Genomic DNA, 27,984 nt, shown 5'->3' with positions numbered 1-27,984 from the left:
GTTTGACATTCTCTTCTGACCTTTCATGGAACTTACGTAATGATAATTACAAAGTTTTATTTAGGACTTTGTATATTTTTTAAGGATAGCTGGATTACTGTTTAGCCAGTTGTCAAACTCTTGAGCAATTTTCTTGCCTTGTGGTATTGATATTACCTCAGTCGCATTACGCAAACTGTTCTTTTCATAGACGATGTTTACACCTTGCACCGAAGCACACCAGACTACTAACCTATACAACTTTTGTTCGCCCCATCTTAGAATGCGCTAACATCATCTGGTTTTCGCGCACATCAACTAACATATCAAAACTAGAAAAGTTGCAAAGAAAAGCTGTGAGGTTCATTTTTAATAAATGCAGGCCCTATGACTCGCCTACAAAACTCTTAGCTGATGCAGGTCTTAAAACGCCATCTGTTATTCATCTACCAACTAATGCACGGCAGTTATAAAATAGACCGCGCTAAATACATTACTTTGTCTACATCACGTCTGTTATGAAAAAAGCACCCATTTACACTAAACCAGTACAGTGTTTGCAATGACACATTCAAGTTCTCACTTTTCCCACGTGCGATCAAAGAATGGAATTTCCTCCACTCAGACATAGTTTCCTCTCAGTCGCTTTCATCGTTCATCAACCTACTAGAGACATCAAACACAGAAGACGCCGCTTAACACATCCACATATCTTAACTGTAACACTTATTTCTGCACGTGGAATTTCTGCATTTCAAGCCCCAAACTGGCCACTTCTGCGCGGTTATCTGGTAGCTGTATAACTTTTCTAATCTTACATGAGTCATTTATTTACTATTTTTAATATAAATTCTAGTAATACTATATTTGTTACTGAGCGGTATTGTTATGCCAACCAAAAGTATTGTATTTAACGTCGTCATTGGTGATTTCTGCAGTAGTTAAGGAAGCTTTTTCTCTTTTTCTTTTCCTGTACCATGTAGCATGACCTGTTTGTTTCTTTTTGTAAAACTGTCTAATACAATGCCCACCTGCTTTGGTCTCACTGAGACTGGCAGTATCGCAAATAAATAAATAAATATACTTGAAATACTCTGATGGTTCTGCATTTCATGTTCGGCCAAGCATATAGCCTGGTGACAGAATAAATTTTTATGTTAAGAGCAAGACATTGTAGGATATTCTCCAAAACATGCACTTCAGTATAATTTGCAACTGATGTATTAAATGATGTATTTGCCACACATTGAGGATGGATTCTAAAATTATCACTATCTAGTACACTTTTGCATTTATGATGCGTTTGTTCTTTAGCCAACACAATCTTGCTAAGTGGTACCCTCTTTGTGATACCTGCAGGACTTGTGCACACCACAAGGCTATGTTCCAATGCGCCACAAAGACCATGAGGCTGACCTGCGACTGTATCGTGGTATGGCTAAAACAGAAGGCTCATCTGGCAAGTCTCGCAGTGGCCTGCAGATTCGCTCCCTAAAGAACTTCTAGGCACTCAGGCCATTACTTGTACTCTTGGTTGGATGCAGTCATGCTTTACTCTGCCAGAGGACACCTGCAGCCAAAAGCCAGCCTCTTGAGGCCTAAGCACAGTTGCGAAGCTGTGCTTCATGTGTATGACAATTAAGGATCATAATTTGGACTGCCATCTCCTCTGCCTTTGGTGATACCGTGTTCTATTACTATGGGCATTTTTATTTAGCGGTTTCTGGAAGCATGCTTGTTTTGGCTGTCACTTGTTTTAGTTTATCATGCCCCTGTCATTTGATGTCATAGAAGTTACTCTTGCATATGGGCAGAGTCACTTGCTAGGATAGGTCAAAGCGGTACAGAAATGTTTTAGCATTGTCTACATTCACAAAAAAGGCATTGTGCATTTTGCTTTTATGGTTTGCTGCTCAGGGGTTACGCATGTATTTATTGCTTCACAAATATTATCTCGAACTGTAAGCTCATTTGGTGGGTTGTTCTTAAGGCTTAGGATACTTTGCTTGATTTTACTGGCTTCAATGCATGACACTGGCAATTGCTTTAAGTCCTTAAGTCAGCCATCACTCTTATTGCCATCGATATTATGACGTTGGAAAATAAGGTGGGTTTTCAGAAAATTCACGGTGAATAGATTGAAAGCGCATGTACGTATGCACAAATTATTTTGTGTATTAATAAAAAGCTACACTGACTGTGATGTTTTTATCATTGGCACTTTTGGCATTGGCAAAGTCCAGACCTCAAGATACTTTTGCCCAAATCTGCCTTCATTTAATTTTCTTAATTCTGTTTGCTAAGTGCCTGTTTCTGTCCCCATAAGTTCTTTTTGTGTTCCAGGAAGCACACTCAAGGAGACTGAGCACAACTTCCAAATTAGGCGGTCCATTCATAAAGAATCTGGTGTATCTTGGAGTTGCAGAAGGTTACACGCCTGCCCACAGAACTATTCAGAATGTGGTTGTCACATTATAACTGAATCTCATCCTTTCCCAAGTATGCAGCCAGAAATTTAAGACTTGCTCTATGCAGGCCTGTGTAAGGTCTCCTCCTATACTGGCTGTGTGTCTGGTCGCATGTTGCACTGAACTAGTCCGGGCTCTAGTAGAAACATTTCAGTTCAGGCCCAGCTTCAAAACAAAAATGACAGCTTGAATGATGGAGCTTGAATTATTGAATATGAAAAACGGCACACACTGATTTCTCAATACAGTCATAGTGCAGGGCACGGTGCTGAGTCATCATCTATCACTGCGGCTTGACTCGCAGTGTAGCTGCATGCCTATTCAAGCTTATGTGCTTTTCACCACTCCTTCACATCACTGGAGAAGTTCTTACAGCTCTTCACTGGCTCATAATACAGTTAAACCTCAACATAATGAAGTCAGTAAAATTGGCGATTTGCTTTGTTATGTTGAAGTTTCGTTATATTAAAATTCTACCATTTAACGCAATAGCCTTAAGGGCCCCGTGTCGCAGAAAATCTGGTGTCGTTGTTGGCGGAGTTGTCCGTGAGTGAAAATTTCCGTATATGTTTTGGTAGATGTATGTGCCACATCTTGCTTTATGACATGCGGTATATGTGGGTTATATTGCCACACCATTCTATCGCTAAAGTTGCTCATACATACCCTGTCTTACATTCTTGACAAAGTTATTCCTTGGAATTATGAGAATTACAGCTGACAAACAAATGTCACAAAACAAAGCACAGACAGCGCATGCCTTTTAAGTTAAATCTTCTCAGACTCATATATTAAAAGTGCAAAACAATAACAGAAACCTGAAAATTATAATAATTATAATTATAATTTTTTTGGCGCAGCTCTGCACAACCTCTGGGATCAGCCCACACGTTTCTGCCAGAATCTCGCCTTTGTGCATAGCGTTCACCGCCAGTGTTTCCTGGCAAACATTACGTTTACATAAGCTGCAGTTGCCGGGAAGCGTGAGAAGCAGTCAGGGATCTTTGAATGCTATCGCATTCCACGCTTAAAGGCTTAAGCGTCCTCCCAAGTTTTTGTGCAAATAAGTACAGTCACCCGATGGATTTTTCTTGCGCAGAAGGGGCCATAAAATTTTCCGAGTTATCAGGCAATCGGAAAAAGCAAATTTGAATGTGAAGCAAATAATTTTGTTGAATTTGAAACTCTGCGATGAAAAATAGTTTCATGTCATGTCGACGATATCTTCACATCAGTGGTACGAAGGGAAGCCAGCCACGCTTTCAGATCCCCTCTACCACCACAGCTGATAGTGTTGCCTACAGGGGGGGCTACACTATCATGAAAAGTGGCAAAAATGGGGAGTGAATGCTTCGTCCGTTTGTCTGCCTCTCGTTTCAATGTGTACTCAAGATTGTGCAATTTCCAGTACTAAAGGCTTGGAAAGACAGCGCACATGATGCCGCACCATCTCGGCATGCCCACTCTTTGCACACGCAGCAGATTGCATCGAAAACAGGCTGCGCAAGCTGCGTAAGCACTCACCTACACTGACAGCCATGCACAGCTATGGCCACGCTAGAAAAGAAGACCTGCACAAACCTACCCCCCCTCCCCTCTCGCACACTTGATCGCCTTACTGCGAACCTTGTGCCTGCTCTGCTACTTACCTTTTCCCTTTCTCACGTGAAAAGACTGCGCTCATCAAACCACCATCTTTCTTGGCATAGTACTCGCACGCTGTCAGTGACACCCGAAGCATACAGCACAAGGCATGCGATAGGATCTTATCGCACTCATGTCGTGTGCTGCTCCGCTATGCACACGACATGAGAGGTGCATTTGCAAGCACCCACTTGTAATTAGCCATTTGACCATCTGCTTCCGTGAAAGCTTCCATTTATTGTCTCTGTATTCCTTAGCCGTGGCAGTGAAATTTCGTTGTACTGTATGAAATTGTGTGTAAACATGTTAGGTTTAGCTTCTAAATACATGGTTCTTTATGGACAAGAAGTTATAAAAAGTTAAATACTTCGGTATATCGAGAATTTTGTTATATTGAAGTTCGTTATTGAGGTTTAACTATTTGTTTTAGGGCATAAGGTGTATTTGAAATGTGATAGAGCGGCTTCAGAAACACCCAATAAAGTTCTTTGCATGATGTTATCGTTTACATGGGCAATTGAAGAGAGCCTGAGAAGTGTGTGTGTGTGTGTGTGTGTGTGTGCGTGTGTGCGTGCGTGCGTGTCAATGCTCTCAATTGGGCTTCCAAAGAACAAAAATCCCGCATGCATATTATGAAAGCAAGAAAGCGATTGGCCACGGCATCCAGCGTACGTTAGCACCATTGTTGCGAAAGTAGAAACCTGCAACGATACTAAATAATAAGCAATAGGTCGACGCTGAACACAGACTAAAACACACTTGTCAGCTTACAGTGGGCACACAGGCTTTGTTCTTTTGAAAGATGATTCAGAGTGCTGCAGTGAAAACATGCAAACGCATAGTGGCGTCAATATTTTTGCATATATTGGCGCTTTTTCGAGAGCCCGGCAAAGATAACAACATAAAGAATGTCGTGCAAACAACTTTTTTGGTAGAATAGCAGCTTGGGCTTGTTGGTTTTCCATCCTGCTAGTAACAGCGCAAAATGTAGTCAAGAGACGAGACAAGACGACACTTGTGGTGTCGTCTTGTCTCGTCTCTTGTCTACATTTTGCGCTGTTACTAGCAGAACTTCTTTGGGTGTTTCTGTGAGCACTGTACAACTTCTCAAAACCGACTGTGGTGACATAGTGCTTTGGCATTGTGCTGCTAAGCTCAAAGGTAAGGGATCAAATCCTGGTCACGACAGCTGCATTTCGATGGGGGCGGAGTGTGAAAGAGCCCATGTACAGTGCATTGGGTGCATATTGAAGAACCCCAGGTGGCCAAACTTGATTCAGAATCTCCCACTACAATGTGCCTCATAATCATATCGCAGTTTTGGCACATAAAACCCTAGAATTTAATTTTCAACTTCTCAGATATGATGTATGACCTAAAAGAAATATTTAAACCTTTTCACAATTAAACTTAACCAATTATGTAAGTTACTCACTTTTAGCTTGGGACAACTAGAACAATAAGCTGTTGGTCTCATTTGTCTAAAGACCTGTTGTGGTTGCTTAGTGGCTCTGGTGTTGGGCTGCTGAGCACGAGATTGAATCCCCAGCTATGGTGGCCGCATTTCAATAGGGGCAAAATGTGAAAACACCCATGTACTTAGATTTAGGTGCACATTAAAGAACCCCAGGTGGTACAGATTTCCAGAGTCCTCCAGTATGCTGTGCCTCATAATCAGATCATGGTTTTGGCATGTAAAACCCCATAATCTGATCTATCAATCATTCGTCTAAGGTATATTGCTCTATATTTAGTTTGGTTCAATGTATGTGAAACACCTTGTATATGTATGCAACATATACATACCTGCCAACTTTATGATTTTATTGTAAAATGCCAGATTTTTAGAGGTTGCTTACAACTGCTGCATTGAAGCTAGCATTCACGTCCTATTAATAGCAAAACTTATATCAATAAAATGCAAATATAGTCGAGCAATTATCAGAGCCTGACTTTTCAGACCCGCTCAGTTATTCGGACCTGTCGGCAGCAGTGCCATTAGTAAAATAGCCGGTGAAACTTCGGCAGCCAATACATGAATATTTTATGAACACATCATGAACATTTCTGTTTTTCTGACACTTGCATTATTTTTCAGATTATATAGAGCAGCGTGCCTTTTCACAGCATCTCTACAAAACATGCGGCCATTTTTTAAAATAAACCGTGGATGAATGTTTTGCATAGAAACAATTTTCTGAATATTTCCCAAAATCTTTGTATTTTTTGGCTTAGATGGTAGTATTCCATAATTTTAAAGGATCCTGGAAACACTTTTTGACTATTGTATAATAAAACGTTGCCGGTCTGTTGTAGAGGCTGCTGTGAACATGTGAGCCAAATATTACTGCACTGCATGCAGCAGGGAATTTGCAATCATGTCAAAGATGGCAAAAAATCTCTAGCTCTCACTTCTGCAATGCCATCATGCAGTGTCATCAAAAGCAGCTGAACCCACCAACGCTATTGGCTTTCGTGATCACGAGAGCATTCTCAGTAATACATAATTGCTAATTTTGATTAAATAAATGAAAAAATACAGTGGACTTCCATTAATTTGACCCTGGTTAATTCAATTTTTCAGTTAATTCAATCCCGACCAAAGGTCCTGGCCGATGCCCATACATTTCTATGGAAACAAATTTCCATTATTTCGATCTCAAAATTGTCATTCACCGAATAATTCAAACTTGTCAGTCAGCTTCGCTGCAATACGCCTGTGTTATGCGACGAAGAATACTGTGGTGAAAAGGGGTCACTGAACATGGTACGTTTCTTAATTATACAGGCGCACACGTAAACTCCGTTATCTGGCAGCCATTATTGCAGCGAGCCTAATAGTATTGTGGCGAGGCTAACAGTAAAGGCAAATACTGGCAAGTGTATCAATGGCGTGTGTTGGCATTTTTTCTGCCTTGGGTTTGATTCGACCAGTTTCATCGGTCCCATCAGGATCAAGTTCATCATCATCATCATCAGCCTGGTAACGCCCACTGCAGGGCAAAGGCCTCTCCCATATTTCTCCAACAACCCCGGTCATGTACTAATTGTGGCCATGCCGTCCCTGCAAACTTCTTAATCTCATCCGCCCACCTAACTTTCTGCCGTCCCCTGCTACGCTTCCCTTCCCTTGGAATCCAGTCCGTAACCCTTAATGACCATCAGTTATCTTCCCTCCTCTTTACATGTCCTGCCCATGCCCATTTCTTTTTCTTGATTTCAACTAAGATGTCATTGACTCGCATTCGTTCCCTCACCCAATCTGCTCTTTTCTTATCCCTCAACGTTACACCTATAATTCTTCTTTCCATAGCTCGTTGCATCGTCCTCAATTTGAGTAGAACCCTTTTCATAAGCCTCCAGGTTTCTGCCCCATAGGTGAGCACTGGTAAGACACAGCTATTATACACTTTTCTCTTGAGGGATAATGGCAACCTGCTGTTCATGATCTGAGAATGCCTGCCAAACGCACCCCAGCCCATTCTTATTCTTCTGATTATTTCCGTCTCATGATCCGGATCCGCAGTCACTACCTGCCCTAAGTAGATGTATTCCCTTACTACTTCCAGTGCCTCGCTGCCTATTGTAAATTGCTGTTTGCTTCCGAGACTGTTAAACATTACTTTAGTTTTCTGCAGATTAATTTTTAGACCCACTTTTCTGCTTTGCCTCCCTAGGTCAATGAGCATGCATTGCAGTTGGTCCCCTGAGTTACTTAGCAAGGCAATATCATCAGCGAATCGCAAGTTACTAAGGTATTTTCCATTAACTTTTATCCCCATTTCTTCCCAATCCAGGTCTCTGAATACCTCCTGTAAACACGCTGTGAATAGCATTGGAGAGATCGTATATCCCTGCCTGACGCCTTTCTTTATTGGGATTTTGTTGCTTTCTTTATGGAGGACTACGGTGGCTGTGGAGCCGCTATAGATATCTTTCAGTATTTTTACATACGGCTCGTCTACACCCTGATTCCGTAATGCCTATGACTGCTGAGGTTTCGACAGAATCAAATGCTTTCTCGTAATCAATGAAAGCTATATATAAGGGTTGGTTATATTCCGCACATTTCTCTATCACCTGATTGATAGTGCGAATATGATCTATTGTTGAGTAGCCTTTACGGAATCCTGCCTGGTCTTTTGCTTGACAGAAGTCTAAGGTGTTCCTGATTCTATTTGCGATTACCTTAGTAAATAGTTTGTGGATCAAGTTAACGGAAGTGAACTGTACATATGTCTCCAATCTCAAAGAGACAGAAAGATCATTTCATCTTTGCACTGCGCATAGCTGCGTACGCTGCATGTGGCCTCCAAGATCGTAGCGGCTTGCTGCGAAGCGTAGCCTCCTTTATTAGTGAAGCCATTCTACGATTAGTTAGGTGTATCGGGGCCGCTTTAAGGTTGATATACATCAACATATGCAACCAAAATGTTAAGTAAAAGCCTTAAAAGCCTCCATTAGTTATCACAATGCCATACTACAAGTTCTTGCAGGAAGTTGCTTTTCTACATTAATTCAGACCAGTTCAGTGATGAGTTTGCCATTATTTGCAAGTAATATAGACAAGTTTGTAGGACCTCACAAAGAAAATATGAGGCCATGTTAATAATGTAATGTGATTTCTTTTAGTGACCTACAACAAATGCATTTGCTTTACTCTCTTGCAGAGACTTGACAATCGAAATTTTTCAATTTACAAAATCTTGCCGTAATGTACCACGGATGTGCCCACCCCACTTTCACTGGAAATTGAGTTAATCTAGATATGGGCACTTGTCCAGTCAAAGCAGTAAAAACCAATATGACGGCCAACAAAAAACTACCTTCCTGGCGATGGTGTAGGAGTGCATCGTGCAGCTAGCGAATATCCCCGTCGTCACCCCCAGCTGTCTCATAGCGACCGCAGTGGGGTGGATACTTCAGCTGATGCTGGCACTTTAGAATGGGTGGCCACTGAACATATAATTTCCAGAATTAAGTTTTGGAAATCTTAATACTGGGTGCTCATGCATAATTTTGAGCCCTTCTGCGGTATTTTACGGTAATTGCATTGGTGCCAATGTCTACATATTTACGTCGAAAACTTGCAAAACTTCTGCATGCATCTGCATGCCTTACTAGCCATTTTAGTGTTTTGTGGGTAGAGGTTTACTCATGAAAAATATCATATAGGTTGACACCGCTTCTTGTTAATGCCAAATATATGCATCCCTTTAAGAAACACAAAAAAAAAATTTTTTTTTCTTTCTCTTGTTCAGTATATTCGCTTACATCGCATTGTAATACACTAAGCAGTCAGTGAAAAGTGGTAATTGACAAACTGCACATTTTGTCATAACCCACAGTATCAGAAAAAAAAATAATCATTTTTTCAAGTGCATATGGGCAAAGAATTTTTCTACTTTTAATCGGTATGTTTCTCACACTTCATGGTTGCAGCACGTACCTATACTTTCTTTTCGTAGTGAGGTCTCAAGCGTGCTCTTGGGACAAAGGAAGGACAACACACTATTAAAAGCAAACAAAAAGGCATTTACTGCGCCTTATATACACCAATGCCAGCTAGCCGAATCACAACTAATAGAACATGCTGACGAATTGAAGTTGACTCTCCACACAAGGATATAGAGCGAGTAATGTTCGCCCCTGCCAGACACCAACACCTAATTTGTTAGCGCGTCAGTCGTGCAAACAGAGGCATTTTCAAGCAACCATGTTCGTTCATCCCGGTGTCCTGCTCCAAAATTTTTTGCAAGACAGTCCCACGAAGCACGTCTTAAACGCATGCAGCTGTCCATGTATGATGCCGGCCCCATGTCAAAGAGGAAGGAGCTGGTTCCCCATCATCAGGTGGCATCAGCAGCGGAACACTTCCACCATATCTCGTACTACTGCACAACTACCGACTATCAGCACTGCATCTGCTATGCAAGGGAGCCAGATTTTAGAAAATGTGAAAGCAAGCCATCTGGGGAAAACATCAGGGAACGCGAGACAGTCAAGCAGCTTAAAATATGCACGGGCTTGTCCTTGCAAAGGGCAGTCATGTTCCTATCACTACAGTGAAAACAGTTATGTTCCTATGCTCTCCACAAATGAAAAATCCTGCCACAAGTAACAGGAAAGCAGTCACACCAGCATTCTTGAGGGTGCTTCTGAATGTGGCCTACAGTGGCACTTCTACAGGCAACGCTTAGGTGGCTAAGAGCATATACGTTCACACATCTATGTGTATGCTCCAGCTTCAGACTTGCTATTGCTTTGCATGCAAGAATTGATACTTGGTGATGGCCAGACACCAAGTAGTGTAAATGGATTTCATTAGGCCAATTTCTACCTAGTTTCTAAACTCTGTGTTAATCTAGAGTTCTCTCCCACATGGCTCACCTAAAGGCGTTGTCAGGATTGGGGGCTCAATCCCATCGTCCGTGGTCCTTTGCCAAGATTGGAGTACGGCATGAATTCGAAGGTAGCTGGCCCATGCTGTCGTCCAACTTATTTACGCTGAGATCGTTGATGAAGTGAAGAACTATTTCTCATCGAGAACGAGGAAAAGGGGTTTATTTACAGAAATTAACTCAGTCTAACATGACTGCTTGAGAAAAAGAGTATCAGTCCAACATGACTGCATGAGAGAAGTGACTCAGTCTAACATGACTGCTCAAGAGAAGTGTCCTCGGCATTCGCACAACCACAGTTTTTATACACTCGATCCGCCGGCCATACGAGGCGGCGACTGTTCATTTACTCATCACCAACTCGCCGCTGCTCTGCAGATCAGTTTACAGACACAAAGACACACACATTCCGATGCCCAAACGACGGCGTTGGAGGGGTGCCGTTCCGGGAACTATCGGTGCCGATCGAGGGTCGCTCGTTGTTTTGCGTCATGCCGAAGCGTGAGAAGCCCCAAAATACGTCGTTCCCGCGGCAGCTTGTCCATGCGTGTCAAATCAGCTCTGCGTTGGGGAACTCCGGAACCATTGTTCAAACACCGAACTCGTTCCGTCACAATGTCGATGGGGCGGGTGGACGGCGGCGGATTCCAGCACAAAGGCCGCTTCTTCAAACGCCTCCTAGCTGCAGTGACGGAGAGGGTGCGGAATGCGCGTCTTGCCCCCCCTTGCCGTAATCGGGTGGCAATCTTGCTTAGCGGCTCGCCATTCTTAACAGCGTGCATTATTTTACAGAAGGGCTTCATTAGGCCAATTTCTACCTAGTTTCTAAACTCTGTGTTAATCTAGAGTTCTCTCCCACATGGCTCACCTAAAGGCGTGCATTATTTTACAGAAGGGCTTTAAAACAAAAAGATGGGTGGCAATGTCTCCCCGATGTGTACATGCCAACTTCCCTTCACGTCATGGATTTTGGCAGCCTATGCTTTGGTGTATTGATGAGAGACTACAGTCAAAATCCTTCAAAACAAAACACTTGGGACCTCCAAAATCCTGTTATGCAAATGATTCCGTTATAAATATTGTTCACCACCTGTTCCCAGTAGAGTAGGCTAAGCATGTTTAGCAAAAGAAAATGTTTATTTAACATGAATCCAAGAGATACTTAGTGAAACAAGCCACTAATTTTTTTCTGTACACACACCCAACAATGTGGGACTAGCCTACTTAATGGCATCGAGATATGCAGAATGTTGGTGCCACTTGTCGAAGTATTCAGCCTTGCGTCCGTCCGAGGGTAATTTTTTCATATGGGTGGAGGGGCCTACCACTAGCTTCTGTAGAATTCGGACCCTTTCTTGCAATCTTTGATGACTGGCTCTTCCAGGCGCATCGCAATTCGGTGGTAGTTCTGCTATGTGTATTCATTGTAAAGGAACAAATCAGCCGTTGGGGATGCATAAATTCCTTCATTGTACCGGCAAATACATTGTGGGGGTCTTCACTGTAGAGGTGTCCACAATACACATAAAAGTTAGGAATTCAGCCAGGGCATGCAGACTCTTGTTTGGTCAGTTCATCGTAAAGGCATCCAACCGTACAATGAATTCTAAGGAAGCCAGAGACTTCACACGCTTAAAGAATGTTTCTTGCACCGAAATGGCCCAAAATACACCTTGAAATCCATGGTGTCACATCGACTTGTCAGTGCTGTTTTGGCACCAAACTCAATAAAGGGAGATTTGGCCATTTTATTGGGTAATAATATACATTTTCTAGAAAATTAATGAAGGTAGTATGCTAAAAAAAATATTTACGCGTTCAAATTGGTTTTATGCTGACCTTTAATGACCCTTTAATTGCCTTCGTGAGGTTTTTCTTTCTTTTTTATTTCTGTCTCTACTTCTGCATCTTCCGAGAACAAATTGGATATTTCCAAAACGTATTTGTTTGTCCGCTCCATCGATCCCACCCGACGTGGCCTGTTGCCCTGGCAGCCATCTGACAGCGAACCTAAGGTTTGTTCGATTCAGAAAAAGGTGCATGGCACTACCAACGAAAAGGTGCAGGGGGTGCCAGTTATGGTGCGCCGGGCTGCACCGCGGCAACACCTTGTCTTGTACTCTGTTGAATCGCGCATGGGGGTGCACCACTGCACCTCGGGGAATCGAAGGCCTAGGTGCAGCGCACCGTGAATAAGTGCAGAAGGTGCAGAGAAACTTGGCTGAATCGAATAGACCTCTAGTGTTCCTTTATGTGACCCCTGGCAACCCTTGGTAAAAAGTACCGACTGATTTGAAGAATGAGCTTATGGGCCCCAGATGTCATTCTCCTTTTGTTCTCCAAATAATTGTAAAAATGGATCTGCTGAAATGTTTCAAGCAGGAAAGCAGATATTGATAGCCACCACACTATGGGCCTTCATGACAATAACACTGAATGAATCGAAAATGATTCAATAAATAAATTAGCTGTCATTGTGCAATAACCTCAATAAGCAGCACGATACCACTGCACAAGCGCTCCGTTGCATGGCTTTTTTCATATTTCGCGGGCTTTCTTTGCAACCTGAAAAAAAAGGACTACGCGAGACGTAAGGAAACAACGCGATCGGTGGTTTCTGAAGGTGCTCTACAAGTCTGCTTATCATACTTGGGGTCCTCAGACAATAATTAAAAAGTTGGGTAACTTATCTTAATTAGTAAGTCACAGGGGGAAAAAATATTGTCCGAGTTACTGAGGCTATTGCGAATAGTATGTGTTTGGTTCAATTCGCTTCCGACATGCCTTTTATTTTTAAATTCTTGGCTCAAGTTATGTGGGACAACCTGTATAGTGGCAGTTGTGCACGCGTCTACAACAAATATGAAGCTGCAATAATTCTTGAAAATGATGCCATAAAAGCAGATTTACAAGCTTTTGATGGTCGAGAATGCAACTGCCACTTGTTTCTCCCTCTCCGCATCTCTCCCCTCGAGCAGTGTCTTCTCGCCGTGTACTCGTCTAAATGGCACGTGGAGATGTCATTACCAACATCATGTTTGCACTTTTCTCATTACAGCGTCCGCATTCATTTACGACTCCGCATTTTTTGGCTACCCACTGCTATGCAATTAGGAGGTGTGGTCAGAATTCAGGAGTTGGCACGTTGCTATGGTGATGACCTAATTCTTTACCTACACCTCACACACCATAAGAATAGAGATGCTTTAATATGGCATATGCTTGATGGCTATACACTTTTCCAAGATTTCCATGAGCATTGCCATAATGCCTTCTGGGCTGTTGAGCCTGTGCTCAAAAGCACTAGCAACAGTGGAGTATCTGCACTTTACATCCACATGCAAAAATCCAGAGAGGTGTTCTCACACCCTGACAAACCAAGACCCAAAACTTGATGCAAAATGTACAAACTTTATTTTGCATGTAAATACGTAACTGTATCAAAACATTATGAAAGCTAGCATTAAAAATGTGCCTTGAAAATTGGAGGCAGACGTTAGTATGCTTAAATAGGTGAGATGGAATGTACATGGTACAAAAATGGCACCTTTGTCTGGTGGACTTTCACGGTATAAAAAAAAACGTGCACTCTAAAGAGCAAGTGTGAAAATGTCATTAGAACATGCTACTCGTATGCTCTTGAATCTTTGTGAAGATCAACTCCACTTGGACGGACATCTTTCATGCAATTATCAGTGCTCAGAGAGGATTTAGAACAATACTGTGTTCACTCAGTTTCCACTGTGGGCTCTCAAGAAAGGCATTGTATTGTGCCTTTTAAATGAAACTTCACATCACACTTTAACTGAGCAAGCTATTGCAACATGAAATTTCCCAGCATGAACTCTTTGTTGCAAAATGGTGTCAGTGCACAAATATCCTTCTCTGAGCCGTTGAAACAAGGCACAAGTGTTCACATCCTCCTCTGCCAAGCCATACTACAGGCAGAAAAACAACTTCTTGACTTTGGAACTACTAAAAATTGAAAAAGTGCTAGGTTGAACAAATCATCTGGAACATTCGAGATTTACAAAATCGCCTCGCAGCATAAAAGTCAACCGTTTGCACTTGCACAGTATGAAATGTGAAGTTGGCGCATGACGATAGCTGCAGGTATGTGGTTCCTACTGTGATCACAAGCTGTTCTACAATAAGCTTGGCTGTCAGCGCTGTTTCAAGGTATACTGCAAAGCATAAGGTAACCTCTTAGCAAAGTTTGAAATATTACATACTATTAATCAAGGCAGCTAGACGCCACCAGTACACACAGCAATAACTGCAATATTGTTCAAAGCTACCGAAACATTTAATACAAAAATTAAACTTCAGACGATATTATGTATGCAACTACCTTGCACAAGTAAAGGCCACTGTAAAGCACCAATATCTCAAGCCATGGCTGGTATAATGTAATGACCTCTTCTTATCCACTGCCCATGGCTAGCCAACCCTGGCGATAATGCAGGCACTGCACTGCTTGGACCATATGAAAAGGAATAGAATCATTACATTATCTTAGCCCATTGATAAAAGGGCAGTTTTTGACACTGCACCTAAATACACAGCTGCGTTGACCTTAAAATGCGATTGCTGCCCGATGACTGACGACTTGTAGGTGGCAGTGATATCAGTAGAGCATGATGACACCCTCAGGATTTTTGGGCGTGATGTGTTTGGGCTTCTTCCAGCCCCATGGCTGCAAACTGGCCACCACCAATATGCAAACATTAAGTGAAAAGAGCACAAGGGCTACCACTAAAAAATAAAAGCTGTAGCCCAGCGATGCCCGCCCTTCAGAAGTCCACTTGTCATTCTGCTCGTCCTGAGTCATAACGTTGTGGCTCAGCTTGAGGTAGAACTGCACCACCCAGGAAATGATCGCTACCAGGCAAAACAGACCTGCAAGGTGTGGTGGAACCATCATCCAAACTGAGTAGACTGCAAAGAAAAAGCTTTTCTAGCATCCTAGAAATGACCACATCCTGTGTCAACTATGATTCCCTTACCCAACCACAGAGACCCTACAACACCTTTTACCAAACCCATGGAATGTGTTAACCACTTAAGGTAGTGTGCACACACCACGATAGTACAGCAAAAGCACTGATAAAGATTATATTTCAAACGTCTTGCATCCATCATTAAGAACTTCTGATTGGAACCCACTGTGGTAGTTTGGTGGCTTTGGTGTTGCATTGCTAAGCATGAGGTTGCAGGATCAAATAACGGCTGGTGTGGCTGCAGTTTGATGGAGTGAAATGCAGTAACGCCGTGTATCATGTGCATGGCACACGGGCACCCAACCCGGAGTCCTCCACTGCGGCATGCCTCATAATGATTTCGTGGTTTTGGCATGTAAAACCCCACAATTTAATTTTTAACTTTTGATTGGACCTGTGCTGCAAGTTTCAGTGATATGTGTAAAATGCTTTAGGCGAGTGCTTGTTCTCCGCAACAGTATGTCGTCAAGTGGCAAGTTTTCCCAATGTTTTATATCAAGCATATTTTTCAAGCAGCTGAAAGGTGCTTTCCAAGTACACTATTTGTGAAACAGTTGTTCCCACATCTGACAATCCTGTAAAGAGTCCACATTCAGCGACTCTCACAAAACTTGCTCATTAATTCACAGTTCATCTGTTCCGCAGCTGTACACTTTTCATAATTCTGAATATGCAAGAAATGTGGAAAAACTAAGCGTTCAACGGAGATAATTAAATGGTGCCTGAAGGGGGATTAAAAAGAATCTCCTGACAAATCTTTTCCAAGGAAAAGCTCTTGAACCTGCCTTACACGAGTGGCACTATGGGCAATCAAATGCTACTTTAACGGAAGCCGGCAGGCCCTCTTTTTTCTGAGAAGCCACTCCCTGCTCGCAGAGACATCAAGGCTATGTTTACGCATCAGACGTAGCCACCTGAAACACACAAATAGCCATCAGCACTTCAAATTTGGGGATTCTCGCAAAAGCAGAATGTCCAAAACCACAACTGGAAATGCGCTGTGTAAGACGAGTTGTGCTTCCAGAATTTCGTACTCTGTTACAAAATTATGGCTTTGCATATGCTCACTGCCGACTGGCCACCCAAGCTTCTGCCAAACAAGTCTGCCTTAAGCGAAAAATATTTCACAACAAAAAATGATGCCATTTGCATATTTTCACACATGTGCACAAGCACTTGTGCCCACTGCAATTTAGCTGCCATGGCAATGATTCAATACCACTACTTCGTGCTCAGTAGCAGAATATTCGAGGCCTAACACTGAACCTCTGCAGCAGGTGGAATTTGTGATTAGGACTGGCCCTCTGCAGAAATATTGCCAGAAACCCTGCAACTGTTTTCAGCCTCATTCGAAACAAAACATGAATTTGTTATTGGGGGGGAAAGAAGCTCATAGACGGCAAATTAATGAACATGGAGCAAACTACTTCCTCTAGATGTAATGCAGTTGAAATTCGGAATCACGTGAATGTTCCTTTTTCTTACTATAACCACAATTACACTTTCTTGCAACTTGTGATGTAGTCTTACACCATTTTATTTTCTTTAAGCTTACATGGATTGCATAAGTACATTCAGAGAAAAGCTTCTTGTAGGGATGGTTTTTAGCACCAGAATTAAAAGCAAGTGAGAGAAGAGATGAACGTCCAAGTGCAACCCTTCGTCTTTCAATTGTGGCACTAAAAACCATGCCTCTACAGTCACAACCTATGCAGGTAGTAAGAACTTGTAGATCAGGAAAACCAAATAGCTCAGGCTTGCCACCTGATACCATTCAACACATACGCTATTGTATAGCACCAAACACTCATTAATTGGGAAGCATCTGACCACACAGCTGTTAAATTTGTACTAAATGCATCAGTGGAGTGTGTGTGACTATAAATTCACAATTCAGAAAAAAAAAATGGCAACAACGCAGTTTTTTTTTTTTCTTTCCTGAAAGTTTTCTGTCTTGCTTTTGTGGGCAAATGAGTGCAGTGAGCAGTAGTTTCATTTTTATTCAGTGAATGGCGCCATGACATGGGACAGCACACCTATTTTGTCGATGTAAACCACTGACACACAGAATGAAGGGCACTTTGAATGTGCCCCACGTGCTAGTGCCAAACTTGTTGAGTGATGCACGACTACCACACCAACCAACTCACTGATGACCTTAAGTGTTAAAAGTGCACTTATATAGATGAAGACGTTTGTGTTACTGCCGCACTGTGAAGGTCGCAAGGAGCTCGTCAATCTGGAGCACTTTTGTTTGAGCCATTTTGAGCTGACAAGCGCAGACCATACATTGCGCGATAATGATCATGTCTGCAAAGTATTACATCGCTACACTCTGTTTAGTCTTTCACACATCATCATACTTTGTTCAGATTTCGAAGGTGTCACACCACATCACAAAACTTGCCGCCACTCATCTGAAGCAACAATTGCTCTTGTTTAACTTCAGAGCATATGCACACATAGTCTGACGACCTCGCAAGATGTCAGCAATATCTTGAAACTGAACAAAATTTAAGCATTTGTGTGTGTGCACTTTTTTCCAAGATGATGAAAACAGTTTTGGCACAGGCAAATTACCCAAATGTTGCCTAAATCGAGCAGGTTTCCCTCCTTCGCAGAACTATTGTGGCAATCCCATCAATGTTAGTTGTATAACGGTCCTATCAGAAACAAGCATTTAAACGTTGCTTGTTGACAGCAGTACTGTAGCTCACATTATACATAGCAAGTGGAGGAAACAGCATGCTACTGTTTCATGATGCCAACTGTTCCATCTCACGGCACAGACATTAGGCCACTGTGAAAGAAAAACATGGCAGGTGTCCTACATGGCTCAGCACCAATATGCTTGAATGCAGGAGCATGTGCACTTCTGAGCTCAAGCATGGCTGTGGTCTGGCTGGGCAAACACAGATGCTGAACATGCACATTGTTTAATGGAAGCCTAAGCAGCTTGCATTAATTTTTTTACTACCACAGTTAAACGGTCACAATGCCTCCTGGTCCATGCTCATTCCCTGGAAACCCATGCAATATAACCGCAGTAAAACAAATTTCACAGTAATCCTGCAGAAGAGGGGTTCTCAAGCATGTTGGTTCCAGGGAACACTGTTAAGCTCCATGAACTTTCTGTGGGCCCAGTTGGTGCATACTTGACAAATTTTTAAAGCGCAAAAAAGACACGGCACAAAATAAAGGTCAAACACAGGACAGGTGCTACTTTCAACTGTTTATTTCACAACATCATTACAAAATATATATGAGAAAGACGTGTGGAAGTGTTTATGGAAAAAAATAAGAATATATGCATTTACGCATTTATTATACAGATATTTTCTTATCTCGCATTTTTTTCCACTAACACTTCTGCACATGTGCTTTTCTTATATTTCATGACGAGATTGTGGAATAAACAGTTCAAAGTAGCGCGTGTCCCGTGTTTAACCTTCCTTTCGTTCCGTGTCTTTTTATTGCTTTACAAATTCGTCATGCTCCGTAAAGTGCTAAGGAAACCCCCCCCCCACACACACACACACTATTAGAGAGGCTAGGCATAGCACAATATGCGTTTGGGGCCCACAGCGGTTCTTGGCAGGCTATTTTGAAGGTAATGTACAACCCACATGGTCCATTGGACAGGGTGCAATCGTTGAGCCAAGACAGCATCGCAACCAAGGTATGCCGTGAAAAAAAGTTTTCAGCTCTTATCGCACAGGGACCCATAACATTTCACCATAAGAGATGTTAGAATTAGTGCCGACTCTACTACGAGTACGATAAAATTTGCAGGGCTGAAAAAGAAAATGTCCAGATTAACTGTATGTCTAATTATTGAGGGCGCCAAGAAAAACAAATGCTTACAACGTCAATATGATTTTAATTACTGAATGAATCAGCAAATCCTTCCTCTATTGTACACAAGATCAGTGTGGAATGTGCAATTCTCGTCATCTCGTGACTGATTAGCACTCGCAGCAGCGAAGGCCTCACGACTTCCTTCACAGCGCGTCTTCCTCATAGACACGCTTTTCACTACCACGCGCACATCCTGATTATTTCTACAGCGAAAGCTGTATATGACTAACCTTCCACAGATTTTTTTGGCGTCTGGCAACAGAAACAGAATTAGCGATTTCTAAAAAACCCATACACAATGCATTTCATTGTTTGCTTTGTGTGTGATCACGTACGGGTGCAGTGCAGCGACGCAGGTGTCAAAATGCGGAACGGATTAGAATGCTCGCTGTGAACATATACATATACAGGTTAGTCATATACAGCTTTCGCTGTAGAAATAATCGGGATGTGCGCGTGGTAGTGAAAAGCGTGTCTATGAGGAAGTGTCTATTGTATTGCGTGACGTCAAGGTTATCGCAGTATATAAGGAGGAGAGGTATTGGCACTAAAACCAGCTGCGTTATCGATGGGGCGAACACGTATAGTTCATACACCCGAAGAGCATGTATACGAGGAGCGTCTAAGGGAACAGCAACGAGAATGTAAACGGCGCAGGCACGTAACGACCACCGACGAAGAATGTTCCCACGATGCTGGACTAAAACGACAATCACGAGCCTGGGCAACCGTTCCACTCTGAATGAAGATGAAATGGCAGCGAAAAGCATTTTGCTTTTCGTGTGAGAGCTTTGACTGTCATCAGCTTTCGCTGCCATTCCCTCTTCAGAGTGGAATGCTCGTCATTTTTTTCGCCAGTCGCCAACATTGCGATGGCAGACAACTGTCGCCAACAAATCGTCCGTCCATCACAATATAGCCGGTACTCTTCATTTTCGACAGCTTTGCAATGAGTCAAAGCGAAATTACTGTTAGTCGCAACCTAGCAGAAAAAACCGCAGCCGCTAATGACGCGATCATGGCCGGCGACCTTGAGGTTTTGAAGGCAGGCAGTCGACGGACGCACCTAGTCAAAACGAAACTACCGTTTGCTGCAACAAGTGCAGACGAAACCGTGGTCGCTTATTAACGCGATTATGGATGGTAACTACGGACTTATGAAGGTATGCAGCCAGCCGCCAATGCGGTGTTATAGGCGGCAATAAACACAAGAATAAGGGCTTTAAGAACACAATTCGGCACGAAGTGTTCCGGTGTTGTTGTCAGTTACGCATCACGTACGAGTTCCGCAAGTGACCATGGCGTTCTGGTTAAACACTAGCTGTTTGTGCTCGTTTGCATCGCGTATTAGCGGTGCTCCGCACTCGTCGAACTACTGTACTAGCACCAACCAAGTTGCGCTGCTGTGTGGATTTTCTTATTTTAATTATGATTCCTCCTCCATATACATACGCATAGTCAGCAGATGGATGGATGCTGTGAACATCGTCTGAAACGAAGTGGTGGGTTGTGCCACCAAGCTCTTGTTATTACTGGCCTGATGACAATGACGATGATGGTGAATTGTGGCTAATCCCTTTATAACGGGCAAGTGCCCTAGCCGGAAAAAAATAATATATACATGGCGATAAAAGTGTGGGGAGGGAAGGGAAAAAGACAGAGAAAAAGAAAAGGGGGGGCAGAGAGGACCGACCCCAGGCCTTTTCTACACACAGCCCGACCTGGTGCAAAGACATTGATGTTGAGACACTGGATTTCATTTGTTCCCCTCAGAATTGGTCACTCTGTGCTGCTCCCAATCATATGGCACCACTGGGCCAGTTTGTCATTTATTACGTGCAGTGCATTAGATACCACTGCACCCTTATCCTGCACTCCATTCTCGCTCCCAAATCCCAGTGCTAGGCAGAAATGTGGTGCCCTCTGTATGTTGTGCGTACAAACCGGCATACCAGAGGACTAGGTGTTGCAGGATTTCCTCCTGCAGAACGTGTGTACAGTCGAACCCAGCTATATCAAACTCGCAAAAAAAAAATGCCTATCAGTTCGATATAGAGCATAATTCGATATAAGCCTGCTAAATAATTGGATGTCATAAAAGCACATATCATTTATAAAATCACTTTATTGATGAAACTAGCTTAGTTTCGTATGAAATAGTCCTGCATTTTCTTCTGCTTGAGCAATTTCGCTGCCTGCGACGCACGCATTTCTCCACATTGTCTAAGGAGTCGGAGCAGCTGAGGCCGCAACTTTCCGCATTCGCGCAGACGCACCAATCACTTTGGAGGATGTGGGCAAACGACCGTCGTTGCTTTCCTCATTGTGCCCACTTTCAATTGTGCTCAGTACGATGTCGGCAATGTAATCTTCATTTTCAGGCTCTCCGTGGTCGTGATACCATCATTTGCACTGACAAACTCGTCCACCGTTGATTCGTCAGCAGCTTCCGGAAATTGTGACAGCTCGCTCCAAACTTCGGCAACACCGGCAACAGCTTCGTCGCACTCATCAGAATTTACAGTCATCACCGAGCATGCGGAAGCCAGCACGACTGAAGCAATTTCGAATGAACCACTCGTACACAGCCGCGCATGCGCGTCAGGCGCCACGGGCACCGGGTTGTGAGTTTGGCCGCTTTAACCCTAATCTACCCCTTATTCTTCCAAGATCGTGCTGAGTGTCCCTCGGAATCTTGCATGCTGCGGGGACATCTGACTTCTCTCTGTGTTTGACTCGATTTATGATTTCGACCTTCACGTCGAAAGGCGAATTCTGCCGCTTCATCACGGCAACACTGCGGGAGAAGGCCCACAAGGTGCAAACACAATGCACCAGAAAAACAGCGAGACAACTCGCACCTTTGCATCTTGCACAACGAGGGCACAAGAGCCCCTGATTGGCTGTCTGAGCAAGCGCTGCAGGCAGACCAGGATCATTTTTTGCAGGGGGGTGTCGACGGCTCGTCCGAGGCAGCGTGGTCACGATAGGTAGAGCGGTTGGATGGAGCCGCGCCGCCGTGAGGGAAAGCCAACTTCTAAGGGCACTTTTCCGTCACTTGACGTTTAATATATCGTGAGTCGCTGTTATATTTGTTCGATATACGCGTTATACTCATTGTAAGTATACCGTGTCCAGAAATTGTTCGATATATAGAATAATTTGATGTAAACGGGTTCGATATAGTCGGGTTCGACTGTACGACATGTGGTCAACAGATGGGTCGAAATGGCGTCTGTACACAAGCGTGCGCAGTGCTCCTGCTCGTGCTTCAAAGAGGAGGACACACTGCCATTGCTGTTATCGTACAGCTCCTCCATTTAAATGTTGGTCTTGCGAGTGTTGTACATCTGCAAGGTAGATTTCACCACCACTGCATTCCGCCACCTCTTCAGACACCTGTCTTTACGGCCACTGTCCACTTTGACTGCCAGTCCTCGCATACTAGTTTCGCAAGAAATCCATATTTGCCGCGCAGAAAGTGAACCTACTTGGACAACTGGGTTTGTCAGCCTGTAATGCAGGTGTATCTAAAGACATGCCTGGGCCATCATGTGTCGTCCATGAGGTGCAGACGTCCTTCGTAGGATAGCTTGCTCCTTGCTTCACGCGCCTCGTACATGGACCAACCAGGATCACCCTGAATGGCTTCAATTGCAACGCACTCATGACAGCCAAGATTCACACAGGCCACTTCTCGGTGCCACCGCTCCAACCACTCTCTAGTTTTTGCTGCAAGGCAGGGAGAGCTGAATTTGCAAAAGGCAAGTCAGGAATATGCACATATTTCTACGTGTCTCAGATAATCAGGAAACGGTTACACCCCCACAGGGTTTTTCGACATAGAACCTTTGCTGCTCTCTGCAATACTTTGTGCAGGTTCTCCTCGTAAGTCACCAGGAAGTCACTTATCGTGCTGAACACCACACTGAGATACCGGTATTCCGTAGTCTACTGTATTAGTTCACCTCCAGGCAGGTATATGTTGGTCTGAGACCACCAGCACAACAGATTTTTTGGCGTTAAAGCTAGGGTCGAGGTGGTGTAGGCAGGTCGCAGAGTGTGTGGCCAGCTGTTGAAGGTATTTTGGGCTCTCCGCTAGGACGACTATGTCATCAGCATAAAGTAAACCTGGCAGCTTTTAAGTCATGGAGGTTCCGTGGTGGGGCCTGAAGGAAAAGTCACCTCCAGCTGCTAAAAGCATGCATGTTAGCAGCACCTATCTACAAACAGGAGAAATGCGCATGGTGGCAAGTCATGGCCTCCGAGAAGTGCAAAAGCTTGGGCACCCTGCCGCTTTTGGAGCCTAGGTGGCTACAAGCTGCTGGTGGACTTATTGCGCAGTTTGCGCATTTCTGTTACGCACTGTGATGTGCTTTTTGACATTTGGGCATGGGTAATAGAGGTTCCTTGGATAGAGCGCACCTGTGCTCGCCGTCTTAGCCACTTGGCAAGCACGAAACCAGGGTATTTCTCAGTGGCTCGCAGAACCCACTTTGAGAACCCATGCCTCTCTTGCTACCCAAGAATCAGAATGATGATAATAATGAAATCAAATCAGTGGAAAGTCTTTAAAAAGACATGTGAAATTAATATTAAGCTGTAATAGAAAATAATGCTCCTGCCATAGCAAAATGGCCACTCTTACTATGACAGGAGGCATGGTAAGCCAGAAAAAAGATGCAAGAACGAAAGACATCATGTCATGCACTTTTGAATTCGTCTACTTAAGCCAATACTTCATTTCATATTTAGCATGCAATATTGTAGAAGCTACACAAGAAGTTCGGTCAGCAAAATGTATCACTCTGTTTTGTGGCCAAATGGTTTGACATCCAGTTCTGAATTAAAAGGCCATGGATTTTACAGTGTGCCTGAAGATTTTTAATATTTTTCTGGACAATTGAATGTTTACCTCGGATGAACTTAGCGCTGCGTTTTTTCAGTGCCATGTCAGATCTGCAAGATTAGACATGATACTGTGAATCGGGTGCAGCTATCAGCCACTCCAAGCTTCACTGCACACCAACAGTGTATGCTTAGGTGAGCATGTAAGTGAGGCTGACACGATGGGCTGAAAATTAAAACCCAAAATGAAAAAAAAACTAAAAGCAAAATGATCTAAAAGCGACTTAGCGTGGAAGCTTGGGCTTGTTGGTGATTCATTGGAAAAAGGACAGAGCGGACAAAAGACGGACAGGAGACGGCAGCACGGTGCGCGTGTTGCTCTCTCGTTTCCTAGTATTTTTTTTGCTGTGTCCTTTTTCTAATGATGTAAAAGCATATTAGGAGCTGTATAATACAGTTTAGTATGTTTAAGGATTAAGACTTTCTTTTATTGTTTATTACTGAGCATAAATAAAGAAGCTTCAAATTACTGCTGGCAAGAAAACACCTGCATTTTGGTGTCGAACGCAGTCACTGCAATAAGTCTTGCTACCTCCACAGCGTTGCACACAATGTATGAAACAAAGTATAATTACTTATCTGTCACAAAAGTCCTACACTGCATTCAAAAGGAGGCAAAGACTCAATTGGCATGTTTAAAGAACTTTTCCCAAGCCAGAATGGCCCATGCATGGGAAAATAAATTGAAATCAGGAATGTCACACTAATGCATTAACCTTTTCCTCCCAAATGAATAACAATAGAGTATAATGGAATACTTCCAACGGCACAAAATGATTTAAACGTGCTAAACCATAAGGAATCCCCATATAATAAGATAGAATAGAATGCAGACTCCACTGATAATCGTTTTATAAAGGATGCACAATAGCACTTCTCCCAGATGTCAGTACTCTGAACTGTACAACGCAATGTCCACAACACATGCACGTAGTGGACATGCCACACATTCCCCTGTCCACCATTGCCCCCTTAGTCTTTCTATGCCAGCAGTTCCAGACACTTGCATCATTTTATTCATTAGCCTTGGCACATTTGCACATAGCAAACAGCAAGTACTTGGCACACGAATGCCGGCTGGAGGAGATGCCAACTTCCTGTAGCAGTACATCTTTTTGTTCATGGCATCTTGCCACAATATTGCTTCATCGCCATTGCTATGTGAGCACTTTGTGTCAGTATTGAAAGGTGACACTCCAATGATTTTCCACTTGTTGGAAGGAGAATAAAAGGAAGGTATGTACTTGCAAAGCTGTGAAAATGCAAAAAGTTGAAGAGGAGAAAGGCAGAGAGCACAGAGCAAATCTTACATGCATGATATCAGCATGGCCTCTACACACAAAAGAAAATGAATCTGCACTCCTGTGTGTCCTACTCCAAAGGCTGCCATATTCACAAGACACCAATAAGCTAAACATAGGGATGGGACATGAGTAGGCCCACTGTGTTTGCAGTGTCGCAACACACGTAATGCATGCAGAGTAAAGATGCTCCCATGACAGATGTGCATTGTGCCTGACTCATTTTTAATGACCTGCATGTGTGCATCTGTGGATTTTTTTACGTTATAACAGGTAGCAATGACACGCTATGGTGGCATCACTCACACAAAGAACTCAGTCATTGCATGTCAGACTGAAAAGGCCCAATAGAGTTATCTTGGCATTCAATGTCCATAATCTGACAGACAGAACACAGCAAGACATATTGAATGTAGAACACAAAAGCTACTGGCACTGCATTATTATTACAGTGATGATACCTCAGCTTGTGAACTACAACTCTCACGATCAGAAAATGAGAGAGTACTCAGAACCAGTGGCCTGAGGCCATAACCACTGGTCCTGAGGGAAGGCCCCATATTAAGCACATCCCTGCTGCTAGAACCAGAATAATTGTTCCACAGAAACCAGAACTACTGGCTACTTTACGCTCTGGAACTACAGAGGCGAGAACTATTAAAAGAGTTCTGCGTCGCTGGCATGATTAGACTTAGCAGTTTTAGAACAGCTTTGATAGTCTATGTATGTACATATATTGAGACTTCAGTCAAATGATGTTTGGGTTGACAAGTAAAATAACGCTTAAATACGTTAAACAGCCAATTTCAGCGGATACGTTACAAAGTACGCAACATATCACAAAGCAGCCCTAATTGTTCGCATTTAAATGAGTTTTTTTTTTCTTTTAATGTTTAAAGAAACGAACGGAGAAATAATCGTTCATGGCACCAACCTCCGACAGTATTCCAGAGGTACAGGCCGGCCCTCCCCGTGATGGCTTCTACTGGTGTCATCACAGAGTTGACAATCGCAAAAATGCAGCTCACAAGCCCGAAAACAACAGCCAAGGAAATGCCCAGCACAGTCACGAGCCACAGGCCGAAGATCATTAGCGTCGGATTCTTCTGCAGCTCTTCTTTAACTGTGCAATGCAAAAAAGAAACGAGCTCACGAGCCATTCCGAACGACACAATACAGCACGCCAGCTCTGTAAAAACTAACGAGTAATACACCATGGCTGATGTCAATTAAGAGACTACTACTTGCAAAGTCTCGAGACTTTTTTTTTTTTTTTCTGAAAGACGAATGGATAAGGAAATAGGCTTAGTAACTGTCAAAACATACTCACTGCTGAAAGTTGAGTGCCTAGGACCTAGTCCATAATTAAGCGTCTTTTTTCCATGAAATAGTCCAAAAGACACTTCTCCTTTGAACTTCCCTTCGTTTTCAGCTTGTTGTATAGAACTATTGCTCACATAAACTAACATAACTGGCTTCGCCTCGATCCATTCCTGAGTAGCAAGTGACACTGTGAGGAACGCTAAACAGCCGCAGCAAACAAAAAAAGTGAGAAATGTGAACACTCGCTGCACCAGATCCATCACTTCGTGCTTGAATATAACACTCGAACAGTAAATATCAGATCATTCTAAAGCTACCGCAAACTTCCAAGCGACTGAGCAACAGCCAACGAACGTCCATTGCAGCTACGCCATTGTCGAAAAGTTATTCAGCGGAAGTTCAGCAAAAAGCGCCTTGTGACGCACATCCGCAACCGCGAAAAGCGGGGATGGGCGTCTTGCGCTGGAGCAATGCCTTGGCCATAGCCTCCTATATTTTTTCATGCCCGCTCACTGAGTGGGGGAACAAAGCGCGCCGTCCGTACCGCCTAGTTCATGCGCCCGCCACCAGACCGCGCTGCCTTCCCATACCCTGTCCCAGAGCAGACGACGCGACGCCGCCGCTTGCGCACGCGCTCGTGGAGACAAGTTTGGCGTTCGTATTTGAGATGGAATTATAAAATATAATCGCACGTTAAATTGATGTTCGTACACAATGTACAGTGGAAGTAAGCAACACAAAACATGTTGTGGAGAGCCAGCCCTTCACCAAAAAGCGCCGAACTGTGAGATCAAAGCTCACAGTTTGAGGGTCTTTCGTGACAGCAGTTTTATTTCAAACACTTTAGCCATGTCGTGTTTGTCTGTCGCCTTCATTGCAAAATTTGTGAATATTGGGCGAAAAAACTTTGTCAGCAACAGTTGCAGCAGGTTCTCTTGGTGTCCTGGCGTCGAGCACATCAAAGTTTTGTGCTCGCGGAGTATTGCAGCGGCATTACTCACAGCCTCCTTCAAAGGCTGATTCATGTGCCTTCTTCTTGCGAGAAGAACGTCGATAAATTTCTCTAATGCGTAGAGAACCGCTAAAAGTTGTCCAGATGGGT

General features: G+C 43.3%; 2 protein-coding genes across 4 annotated transcripts in view; one reads left to right on the top strand and one right to left on the bottom strand.

Moving 5' to 3' along the window:
- stg (string) overlaps window positions 1-2,177 on the top strand; it is a 153,262-nt gene extending 151,085 nt beyond the window's left edge. For all 3 annotated transcript variants that reach the window (XM_065433173.2, XM_065433176.2, XM_065433175.1), the window contains one exon: window positions 1,339-2,177. In XM_065433173.2, the coding sequence (XP_065289245.1) occupies window positions 1,339-1,485 (147 nt within the window). In that variant the 3' untranslated portion in view covers window positions 1,486-2,177. The remainder of the gene's footprint in view (window positions 1-1,338) is intronic.
- Window positions 2,178-13,883: 11,706 nt separating this feature from the next.
- On the bottom strand, window positions 13,884-27,300 carry LOC135902886 (clarin-2). The gene is made up of 3 exons (XM_065433178.2): window positions 26,890-27,300; window positions 26,494-26,682; window positions 13,884-15,391 (listed from the first exon to the last, which is right to left on the bottom strand). Exons 1-3 carry the CDS (start codon window positions 27,140-27,142, stop codon window positions 15,120-15,122), a joined length of 714 nt encoding a protein of 237 aa, XP_065289250.1. The 5' UTR covers window positions 27,143-27,300; the 3' UTR covers window positions 13,884-15,119.
- Between the last annotated feature and the right edge of the window lie 684 nt (window positions 27,301-27,984).

The sequence above is a fragment of the Dermacentor albipictus genome, chromosome 1 (assembly GCF_038994185.2).
Source record: "Dermacentor albipictus isolate Rhodes 1998 colony chromosome 1, USDA_Dalb.pri_finalv2, whole genome shotgun sequence".
Classification (NCBI taxonomy): domain Eukaryota; kingdom Metazoa; phylum Arthropoda; class Arachnida; order Ixodida; family Ixodidae; genus Dermacentor; species Dermacentor albipictus.
Note: the sequence above shows the minus strand (reverse complement) of the source record. Positions and strands in the feature narration are given on the sequence as shown.

Bases quoted from the DNA above. Each gene is read 5' to 3' on its own strand.
- LOC135902886 (XM_065433178.2), bottom strand. From the start codon at position 27,142: ATGGATCTGGTGCAGCGAGTGTTCACATTTCTCACTTTTTTTGTTTGC. The intron at 26,683-26,889 runs GTGAGTATGTTT...TGCATTGCACAG, and splicing joins TAGGCACTCAACTTTCAGCA to TTAAAGAAGAGCTGCAGAAG. The intron at 15,392-26,493 runs GTTGGTGCCATG...CACACCTTGCAG, and splicing joins CCTCTGGAATACTGTCGGAG to GTCTGTTTTGCCTGGTAGCG.